Source organism: Hippocampus bargibanti, linkage group LG07, assembly GCF_051943395.1.
Source record: "Hippocampus bargibanti isolate YZ-2025 linkage group LG07, ASM5194339v1, whole genome shotgun sequence".
Taxonomy (NCBI): domain Eukaryota; kingdom Metazoa; phylum Chordata; class Actinopteri; order Syngnathiformes; family Syngnathidae; genus Hippocampus; species Hippocampus bargibanti.
The window spans coordinates 26,728,440-26,740,444 of record NC_142740.1 but is presented as its reverse complement, the minus strand read 5'-3'; the positions used below and the strand labels follow the sequence as shown (position 1 = coordinate 26,740,444).

General features: G+C 41.0%; 1 protein-coding gene and 1 long non-coding RNA gene across 9 annotated transcripts in view; one reads left to right on the top strand and one right to left on the bottom strand.

Moving 5' to 3' along the window:
- The window catches only part of dab1a (DAB adaptor protein 1a), a 214,407-nt gene that overhangs the window by 40,113 nt on the left and 162,289 nt on the right, over window positions 1-12,005 (bottom strand). For 4 of the 8 annotated variants that reach the window (XM_088999991.1, XM_088999990.1, XM_088999989.1 and 1 more), the window contains 5 exons: window positions 8,962-9,060; window positions 4,945-5,076; window positions 2,991-3,110; window positions 1,327-1,365; window positions 941-1,003 (listed from right to left, as the gene is read on the bottom strand). In XM_088999991.1, coding sequence (XP_088856117.1) covers window positions 941-1,003; window positions 1,327-1,365; window positions 2,991-3,110; window positions 4,945-5,076; window positions 8,962-9,060 — 453 coding nt within the window. The remainder of the gene's footprint in view (window positions 1-940; window positions 1,004-1,326; window positions 1,366-2,990; window positions 3,111-4,944; window positions 5,077-8,961; window positions 9,061-12,005) is intronic. The other 4 variants (XM_088999994.1, XM_088999996.1, XM_088999995.1 and 1 more) reach the window with 2 other exon arrangements.
- LOC148896009 (uncharacterized) overlaps window positions 1-12,005 on the top strand; it is a 58,969-nt gene that overhangs the window by 36,769 nt on the left and 10,195 nt on the right. The window lies entirely within an intron of this gene.

The window sequence follows — 12,005 nt, the reverse complement described above, 5'->3', positions numbered from 1 at the left end:
TCGTTTTATTTACCTTTGTGACGGTCGTTGATGGCTTGATGGAATGGAGTTGCCGGTTTCATCAGCATTAAACACTTGATGAGGAACGTAGCCTTCTTCTTTCACCATCTTGAGGAATGATCCCTTGTAGGTGCTTTCTCTGCGATAATTTTATCTAGTTCCTCATCAATTGTGTTCTGTTTAGCTGGGTTGATAGCTTTTTGCATCAAGTGTACAGATGGCTCGTGCGGGTTATTTGTGGAGCCTGATTGATGGGATATTTTAACCTTGCAGTCTACACTCTGCCTTTGAACTATCAAAGTTGGAACTCTCTCACTGTTGTCTGCCTGTCTCTTTAATGTTTAAACCACCTCCTCTCACTGCTGCATTCTTGACCAATCACGTGGCTTTAACCGAAGACTGGGGGCGGGGAATAGAAGACAAAAACAGTCGGCTGCCATTTTGTTGTTAGAAGAACGGGCTCGTTTGCGAACGACACATCACTCATTGAGGCAGCTCCGTGTGTATCCCGAAAAAAGTTCATATGCCAAGGTAAAATTTTCAGAAATTTAACGTTCGTAAACCGAAAACTTTGTAAGCCAAGGGGTTTGTAAACAGATAATAATAAAATATTCTAAATTACTCTAAAACATATAAAATTTTAAATTACTACTGCTAGTATAAATAATAATAATAATCATTTTAAAGTGCGCTTCACATTCTTAATATTAATAATAATAATAATAATAATAATAATAATAATAATAATAATAATAATAATAATGACAATAATAACAATAATAATAATAATAATAATAATAATAATAAGCTTTTGCATTTACATTTGTTTCTGTATCACTGTACTTCATTATTTTCATTATTTTCAGTTTTTTTTTCTTTGAGTGTGTCCGGAACATGTTTCCCACAACAAATGGCTTTTTTTTGCTGCTTGCGAGTATACCTGATAAATGCTCTCATCTGATTGGTCACGGATGGGCTCGTGTCCGGCCTCAAACACAATGTACTACAGCGCCGGAGGCACAGGGAAGAGACAGGGAAAGGGGGGGAGGAAAAAAAAGAAGAAAGTGGAAGAAGTCGAGAGAAAAGTCAAAAAGCATTTTTTTTTTTTTTGGGGGGGGGGGGGGGGGGGGGGTCAGCTGATCATGCACTTCACAAACATGCACTTTGTGTGGACGTTTGAACCCAGCTATGGTTCCATTAGTAGCGAGCCAGGGACTGTCTCCCCACATAGAGCGCACACACACACACACACACACACACACGGAACGGAGCAAGCCAAAGGGTGGCGGGATGGAGTGAATGATGATGCAAGGATGGCGAGGTTACCTGGTAGACCGGGTCCTCCAGATCTTCTTCCAATATCGTCTGCAGACGAGTGGAGCCAAGAAGAAGTGAAAGAGGTATCGAGGGTTAAATGCAGCGGAACAAAGGCCAGTTGGCGGAAAGCACAAGCCATAAGAAATCAATGCAAAGAAAGAAAGAAAGAAAAGAAGAAAGATTTTCTGTTTTTGTTTAGTTTTGAGGCTTAAGGAGGGTTTGCCATATTTTTAACATCTCAACACATCGCCCATGTATGTTTCTATCTGCCTGTGCTGACATAAATTAGAATAGGGGGGATTTTTCAAATGAGGCTCCATTACACTCATCAAAAAATGTGACGCACTGTTTAAAATTATTATTATTATTATTATTAGTAGTAGTAGTATTAATTTTCTAATATTTTAGAATGTGTAATGTTATAATAGTTGATATTTTTAAGTAATATAAATTAATTAACATTACTTCTATTATCTTAGTATTAATTATTAAATATAATATTAATTAATACTATAAAAAATACTACGAAAATTACAAAATATTCTAAATTACTCTAAAAAATATAACATTTTAAATTACTACTGCTAGTATAAATAATAATAATCATCATCATTTTAAAGTGCGCTTCACATTCTTAATATTAATAATAATAATAATAATAATAATAATAATAATAATGACAATAATAATAATAATAATAATAATAATAATAATAATAATAATAATAATAGTAATAACAATAATAATAATAAGCTTTTGCATTTACATTTGTTTCTGTAGCACAGCTGTTTTAATACTACCATTACTACCACTACGACTACTACTACTGATAATAATAATAATAATATTAATAATAACATGCTTTTGCATCTACACTTATTTCTGTCGCACATCTCCTATTACTACTACTACTACTTCTATTATCTCTACTTCTGAACGTCTTTTCATCTGAAAATTTAATGTTACGAAATACCTCGGCAGGAAAATATTACCTCTAGTTCTGAAATAAATTTCTAGATATGAAAAGCGCATTTTAAAATTATTATTATTATTCATTTTATAACATTTTCTAATATTTGTTATAATAACTTCAATAATATTAATTACTTATTGTTCATATTAATTTTACTATTTTAATAATAATAATTATATATAATATTAATGAATCAACATAACAATTATGATACAAATATTAATGTACAAATAGAGTTTTGCTTCTCCAAGTTTTCCTGAAGGCAGCATACTTCTAGCTGCTCCGCCATTGGCTACTACCGAGCATCATCCTGGCATCTCATTGCCTAGGAGGGACCTCTTACCACATGTGTCAGTGTTTGTGGATCCTTATATAATAATAATAATAATAATAATAATAATAATAATAATAATACATTTAAGTACCTTTCAAAACTCTTAAGGCAGCGCATTTCTTTCAGAACCAAATAATAAATATATATATATAATATATATATATATATAAAAATAAAATGTATTATTTATTATTATTATTATTATTTCACTCATACCACACAGTGTTGAAAATATGAGATTTTGAATTGTTTGGCCATGCCCCCACCCCCTAAAAAAATCTGTCTGACCGTCTCATGTAACAACAAGCAGTAGCTCGGCGAAAACTGCCGTTGACTACGCGCACACACAAACACTGGCGGATGTACCTGGTAGACGGCCTGCTCACACTGTTTGTCCTTCTGGGCCTTCTTCTCCATCTCTTCACGCTGTTTGATCTCATAGATGAGCTGGAACAAGTCCCGCAGGTCAAAGATCACTGGTTCAGCCTGTTGGGGGGTGGGAGCAGCAAGAAGTTAATCACAAATGAACCATACACACATGCAGATTGTTCAAGGCATCGACTTTTGTTTGGTGCGTCTGATTCTCTCTCTCTCTGTCAGACAAAGCCACCGTGTGTCAGACTGAATGATTCCCACAAAGCAATCCTGCCAGCGAGCAGCCGATAAACAAAGACACACAGGCGGCGCAAAACAGCTCCGTTACTTTCTTCAACCATCCCGCTGTCTCGCCGACGCTTATGGCGGCAGGCGGACGCCGCCTGGTTTAGCCAGTTTCGCTGGCTAAACATGTATGCTTTCCTCTTCAGAACTATTTGAATCATATTCATAACTGGATGTGTAACAAGAAAGCATATTGTCCGAATCTGAAGCCATTGTTTTGATTCTCCAGCAATGCAAGACGTCTTGGTGTGACGTCACGAACTGGGGGCGGGACTTTTTGAAAATGCCCAATTCGCAGCTCCATTTTTTGCAGATTTTGGACACTTTAAGTCATTTTTATCGGTGTTTTGCATTTGAATAAAAATATCATCATTTTGGGTATTTTAGATGCTATAAAACGTTTTTGTGATGTCAGTTAAAAAAACAAAAAAGTGACGTCGGTTGCCCTTTAAGGCGTAGACTGCAACAAGCATAGTAGGAAGAGCAGATACGTTTTCAAATGTTGGGAGTAAAAGTACAGAGACCAGAAAAAATTAAACGTAACTTCTCAGTGCTGCTCTAAGTGAGTTTCAACACTTACAGTACATTGACTGTCAACGAAACAAGCTTTATCTATGACAAGAGTTTCAGCCGTAATCAATTATTGATCGGCAGATTTTTGACGTAGTGCACTCGGAGTTCATAGACGGAACGCTGCTACGCATAAAGTGTAGTTGTATTTTAGCATCGCTATTTGCACGAGACGGTTTTACCGCCTCGCGTCGCTCTTGACAGGCCCAGCCCGAGGGAAGCGGGGGAGGGTGAACGTCTGCTCCTGCTGGGCCGCCGACACGAAACGTATTGTTAAGCTGTTCGCCTCATCTTTGAAAGTACAGATTGCAAACATCTCCGCTCGTTACCATCTCCAAGTCTCTACCGGCTCCCTTTTTCCACAAAGTTTCGAAACAGATTCAAAATGGCGGTACGCCGTGAACCAAGAACAGCTCAACTATGGACTACGAATCGTATTGGTTGCAGTCCTCAAAAGTAGTGTCCGAGCCTGTGTTCACAATGTCGGACCCAACATCTCTGACAACTTACTATCAAACAACAAACTACCACATCGCGAAACGTAATCGTACCAAATAGTCATTTCGAAAACTTGTCCGTAATGTGTCTGGTCACCACCTTCAAATCAAAGCAAGCTTATAATGGCGATGTTTACTCAGGTACGCATCGAAGTAAACGCCAACTCGGTCTGACCGATGGCGGTTCGACGGGGTCGCCTTTGGTGACAACCAATTTTGTGATCCCTGATCTATGTGGCAATAAGGGGCGCATATGTGACCGCGCTGTTTGTGTCGCCACGAGTCAAAGAGCAGCGTCCCGGGGGGAGGATGGATGTGCCATTAGAGCCGGTGACACACACTCAAACTCCCATCGACTCGGCACGGGGAATCGATACGGCGACGGCGGGAGCAAACAAAGCACACCGGCGCCGCAACAAGAGGTCCGAAGAAGGCAAAACTATCAGAGGATTGAGCGCAAAAACTCGGCGGCGTAAACGTCGGCTGGATAAACAGCACGACAGGACACGTTTGTGCAAAAGGTCCGCTGTACTCCCCCGGCGTGCATTATACATGAACTTTGCCGAACGGCGTGGAAATGTCCAAATACTGACCGACTGCGCGGTCTTGATGGCCACAAAGCGGTGGTTGCCTTCCTTGCCGCAGATGTAGCCGAACGCTCTGTGGTCGGTGATGTCCTTGGCGATGTAGGAGATCTCATGGACGCCGTGGTTGTGCTGCAGCACCTGAAACACAAACCCACACAAACACTTTCATTAGTTCTGGTTGGATTTACCACGTTCGAAGTTGCAGGATTGATAAAAATGACGGGAAGATAATCATTGTATTGGTGCCTTGAGATACACATTTCATTTGTTTTGTGAAGAAACCCAACAGCTGTTGCTACATGTTGTCTGTGGGACAATTTTGTGCGACAATTCAATGGACGTGGTACTGCTACTTTTGTTGCTTGTCGCCAAGGACACCCCTCAAACATTCCATGATGCAGCTCAAGGAATTGAAATTCCTTTCAAATACAGACAGACAGACAGAATGAGACACTGACAGACAGACAGACTGACCAACAGACCGACACACCGACAGACAGACTGACAGACCGACCGATTGACAGACGGACAGACTGACCGAGACACGACAGACTGACAAACCAACAGACAGACCGACAGACTGACACACCGACCGACCGACTGACCGACCGTTTGACAGACTGACTGACTGACTAAACACCGACAGACCTAACGACAGACTGACAAACTGACAGACCGACCGACCGACCGATTGACAGAGACACCGACAGACCGACCGACCGACCAACACACCGAAAGACACAGCGACCGACCTACACACACACACACACACACACACACACACACACACACACACAGAGATAGATCGCTAATTTTCAACCATAATCCCTTCCAGAAATCTGTTTGAAAATCAATTTGGTCAAAAATTGAAAGATGTTCCCAATATAATCAATGTCTGCTTTTTTATATTGTAACTAAACAACACAAACACGCCTGCTCACAACGGCAAGCTACACGACGATAATTAATGCGTCTGTCACAATGACATGCGACACAAAGTGACGTATAAGGAAGCGGAGGGGAGTTGAGTGGTGGGCTCAGTTTGGTCGAGGTAAACTGAGGTATCAAAACCCCAGACTTTTTTGGTTGAAAACCGAATTGTTTGAGAACCGAGGTTTTACTGTATCGCACAAAACTTTGCAGACCCCCGACATAGCGGGTATAAAAGTTGCAATGATTAAATAAAACAGTAACAGTAACGCAATTGCATTTTCAATATACAGTACGTCTCTGAAAACGAATTGGAGAGAGATAAAGAGTAACATGCCCTCTGTTAAGATTAATGTCTCCTCTCTTCTTCCCCTCTGTCTAAACCGCCACGCTCCCTCCGCTCCGGACAACCTTCCCTCCTTGGAGAGAGGGCGGCCATCCATCCTGTCGGCTGATCCTGCGCATCCATCCGCCCATCTGGCTGAGTGATGCGCAGGCCGGGAATGAGACTGTCAAGAACTCTGAACCTCAGCAGAGTCATTCTGGCTGTCTGTCTCTCTCCGGCTATCCATTAGAACTGATAGTGAGGATGGCGTATCACGATAGTTAATATTAATGTGTGGCGACAGAGGACAAAGTCTCCCTATGGGGAGCTTTACTTTGACATATGCTAGCTTATTCCCCAACTGTCCCAGCGACTTGGTCCTTCTTCCTGTGTCTTTATTTCATCGTCCCCGCATCTCCTGCCGCTGAGACTAAGACTGACAATGGACATAAAAAGAGACATGACGAATGATATTGGCGGCGGGATGAGCTCGGCTGCGTGAAATACGGGAGGCCACTGGTCACCGGCGCCGCGCTTCAGAGTTACGGTTGGATATGTGTCGTCGAGGTGTAAATCTTGAGGATCAGCGGCTTGGCTAATAAAGGCGAGTGCGAGAAGCCTAGCTGGATTCATATTGCGGCTTGCTCTCATTTGCGGTCATTCGGACAAGGTGAGGTGGCTCACTTTCATGGTACAAAGGTAGCAAAATATGCTAATCCTGAGCTACGTCGTAAAATTGTGTACCAAAGAAAACCAGGCGCTAAGAAATGATGCCTAAGCACGAAAACACTATTCCCGAGATGTTTTTTTTTTGTGATCAGGGACTGGAAGTGAGAGCTAAATGCTAAATTTTGACTTAATATTCAGGACCCAGTAAAGTACATAAAGAAATGAAGGTTTTCAGGAACAGCGATTACTGCAGTGCACAGCTAATCATGCTAGCAGATGCTAACAATAACACAAGGATGATTTTGTATTGATTTTATGATGTCACTAACGTTAGTAGCATCAGTTGCAAATCCCGAGTGGCTCCACAGAGGCATTTCTGACCGAATTAAAAACACAGAGGAGGCTAATCGGTGAAGAAAAGTTGAGTCCTTTGTGGAGCGAGCATCGCTAGTTTTAACTTTTTGTGATCAGGCCCCAGAAGGCAAAGCTAAATGCTAAATTTCAAATTAATATTTAGGACCTACCGAAGTATATAAAACATACACCTTTTCAGGGAGAGCAATTACTGCAGTGGACAGCTTATCATGCTAGCAGATGCTAACAATAACACGAGCATGTTTTTGTATTCATTTTAAAATGTCACTCACGTTATTAGCATCAGGCATGACCCCCGACTGGCTACTCGGAGGCATTTCTGACCGAATTAAAAACACAGAGGAGGCTAATCAGTAAGTCATTCTTAGTTTTTGTGATCAAGGCCCGGAAGCGAGAGCTAACTGCTAAATTTCAAATTAATATTCGGGACTCACTGAAATATAGAAAATATGAACCTTTTCAGGCACAGCGTTACTGCAGTGGCCAGTTTATAATGCTAACAGAGGCTAACAATAACATGAAGATGTTTTTGTATTGGTTTTAAAATGTCACTAACATTAGTAGCATCGGGCGCAAACCCCGACTGGCTACTCAGAAGCATTTTTGTACTGAATTAAAAAGACAGTAAAAAAAAAGTAAAGTTGTTTGTGTAGCAAGCCTTGCTAGTCCATAGTTTTTGTGATCAGGGTTCGGAAGGGAAAGCTAAATGCTAAATTTATTTAATATTCGGGACTCACTGAAATACATAAAATGTGAACATTTTCAGGCACAGCGGTTTCTGTAGTGGCTAGCTTATCATTGTAGCTGTTGCTAACAATAACATGAGGATGGATTTGGATTGATTTTAACATTTTACTAACCACAATAGCATCAGGCGCAACCCATGACTGGCTACTCAGAGGCATTTTTGACGGAATTAAAAACACAGAGGAGGCTAATCGGCGAACAAAAAAAGTTGAGATGTTTGTGTAGCGAGCCTTGCGAGTTCTTAGTTTTTGTGATCAGGCCCGGAAGGAAGACCTATATGCAAAATTACTAATTAATATTCGTGACTCACTGAAATACAGAAAATATGAACCTTTTCAGGCACAGTGGTTACCGTAGTGGCTAGCTCATCATGCTAGCAGATGCTAACAAGAACATGAGGATGTATTTGGATTGATTTTAACATTTTACTAACCACAATAGCATCAGGTGCAAACCCCTACTGGCTACTGTAGTGGCGAGCTTATCATGCTAGCAGATGCTAACAAGAACACAAGGATGTATTTGAAGATGCATTATTGATTTTACAATGTTACTAATGACAAAAGCATCAGGCGCAATACCCTGACTGGCTACTCAGAAGCATTTTTTTGTATGCGAGAAGGATAGCTGAGGAGGCTAACACAGAGGCAAACAAAAAAAGTTAAACAATAGAAAGGCCATGTTTGCTAATGTACGGTTGGCCTTGTTCTCAGGGTTTCAATTAGCGTTTCCTGATTTCCCCTGGGGAGGAAGGTGCATCTCGTGAGGGGTCTTGATCGCCCAGAGATTCCTCATTAACGGTGGAAAAACACACAACAATGTTGCATGTTAGCCTACTCATATACACACACACACACACACACACACACACACACACACACACACACACACACACACACACACACACACACACACACACACACACACACACACACACACACACACACAGAAGGTTGAAATGAGGCGCGTTTGCTTACCCCCGACTTCTCATCAAAGATCTTGATCCCTCCAAAGGAAACAGTCAGGAAGACTTTCTTCTTGTGTTCTCCTTTGGATCGCGCCGCCGCCGCGATACCCTGAGGGCAGAACAAAACATTGACAAACAAGCAGATTGATGAAAAGAGCAACACGACATGCTCAACGTGTACCTTGGAGTTAATGAAGGGGTGAGCCTACGGACCGAGTGAATTAAAAAATCGGGAAAATAGACAGTACGAAAGCGCCAGTCACTGTTTTTCATCACTTTATGCTAAAATAACTCGAAATGAATGAAAGATGACTAGATAACTTTTCCAAAAGGATCACGACATTTGTTTCTACTCTAAGATAATTCTTGTGGGGAAAAAAACATTCACTAGAAAATATCGTCAAAAAAAGCGAATCGTACGGTGAAAGGAAAATAAACAATATTAACTCAATCACTGTCATTCACGAATTTATTCGGGAATTGAAAATATGACGTAGAACCCCATTCGCGAATTAGTTCAGGTTTTGTTTTTTTCTTGCTTGGGTGCCGATAAATCGCTGGCAAAATCTTTGGTAATGTTTTTTTTTCCCTTCCAAAAGGGGCAGCATTTCATTTTTTTCCCATGTTAGCTCTGTTAAAGGACAACCGACGCTTCGGGCTAAGATGTGTCCATAATTTGTAAAATCACTTCAAATGACTTCTACTGAGCGTATTTTACAAAGATTACACGGCATATAGCTATATTTTACATTTTAAGACCCGCACTGAATATTCAGGAAGTGTTGTTTTCGAGTCTGTGACGATGCTTGATGTGACGTCACGTCAGGAACGCCCCTGAACGAGAAAGCGACACCCAATGCATTTTGCAGTACTTCGTTTGGTCTGAAACTTCATGTTGATCCGTGTGATGGTATAATAATGTGATGGTAAATCGTTGTGTGTTGCACCAAGACTACTATTTGATACTAGTTGACACAAATTCCCAGCAGACAAATCAGCCCATTTCTAACGGGCTTGGGCGCCATCTTGTGCATTTTACACAACGCTACATTGGAGTCAAGACGCCTCAAAATGAGACGGGAGGATTTCTTTAATCGATTGCAAACATGTATGCTTTCCTCTTCAGAACTATTTGAATCATAACCGGATAAGTAACAAGAAAGCATCTTCTCCGAATCTGAAGCCATTGTTTTTATTCTCGAGCAAGACAAGACGTCCTGGCGTGACTTCACGAACAAGGGGGCGGGGCCTTCTGAAACTCGCCATTTACAGTGTCATTTTTAAGTAGTTTTGGGAGACTAAGTCATTTTTATTGGTGTTTTGCATTTGACTAAAAATATCAGCCTGCGTGTTTTGGGTATTCTAGATGCTATAAAACGTTTTTCTGATGTCAGTTAGGAAACAAAAAAAATTGTGTCGGTTGTCCTTTAATGTTAATGGTGAGTACTATCACAAAGTCATTTTAAATAATACATTCTGACATTTTGTTGAAAAGTGAAAAAGCGCGCGTGCGTGTGCGCATGTTTGCATGCGTGTGTGTGCCCCTGTGTGTGCCTCACACTGAAAAACATTTCTAAATATTTCACTTTTATGGCTCTCTTAGTCAAATAGGTTCCGGACCCGTGGTCTAAGGTTTCTTACTCTGAATTGAATGTTTATGTATTCCTAAAACTCAATACAGTGAGACCTCAACTTACAAACTTTTTGTCTTACAAACGTCAAATTTCAGAAAATTAAACCTTATAATAAGCACTATTTTCATAATACACACCCACCACGGCTGGCGGAGTGATCTTCGGCGGAAGCACACAACCGAACAGCATCAGAGGTTAAGTTACTAACAGTCCTTATGGAAGGTGACTCTCCTTCCATAAGCCATCAACGACCATCAAAAAGGTAAATAAAACTTTATTTTACAGCACAGTTTATTTCTTTAATTGCAGTCATCATGTAATGCGCCTCTCTTTCCAAACAGCAATTCCCTTTGACCTCCAACGCCATTCCATCAAGCCATAAATGACCATCACAAATGTAAATAAAATGACTTTATGATACAATGCAGTGTATTTATTTCATTACAATATACAATAACACATTTATTATACATAGAATAAGGTATGTTGTGTGTGGTTTTAAGGCTTATTTAGTTGAAAAGTATATTTTATGGAAACCCAGGAACGGATTATTCCCATTTAATGGTTTCCCTATGGGAATTTTTTTTTGAGATACACACTTTTCGCCTGACACACTCTGTATTAAGTTCGTAAATTGAGGTCTCACTGTATTCTGTGGGTGCTGGAATTTGGGTGACAATGACAAAAACCCTGGCACTGGAGTGGACACATTTTTGCACACCGTCTGGCAGTGAATGAGTCAAAAAGTTAAAAAGCAAAGTAAAAAACATTTCGACTTAGAGAGCAAGCTGCTCGTACACTAATGTGGCGGCCAACTTAAAACTTCGTGTCATCAAGCGGTGGAAGTTAAATTATTGCTACAGGAGGTATTTGAATTTGGTGGTGGTGGTGGGGGGGGAGGTTGTTGAGGTGGCAAAGGACCGAGGAGACGAGAGACAGCTCATTGATCAAACGCCTTCCCTCCTCCTCATTTAGGACTACAGCAAATCCATCAAGAGCTTTTCTCTGATCTCCTTCACCGTCTCTTTCATGCGAGATCTTTCTCCCGCCTCCCAAGACACGCCAACGTGTGGCCCCCCGGGCGAACCCCTCGCCCTCGTCGGTGCCGCCGCGCCGCTTATTAATCATGGCCGTGTCATTTTTTGGGCCATTGCGTCGGGTTATGTTTTCACCAAGCGTTGCAAATGAACTTTGGTCCGCACCTGTCCTGTCTTATTTCGTCACCGGCTATCGATTTTTGGGATGACTCAGTTTGTCAACTTGTACTTCACAAGATATCTGAGCGTGAAGCTTGTGATGGTGTAGTGATCCCCCCAAAAAATATACAGTAAAGTCTCGTTATATCGATATTCAAGGGAGTCCGAAAAAATATCGATATAACCGGGACTATCGATATATCCGACCCTGTTTGCATGTCATT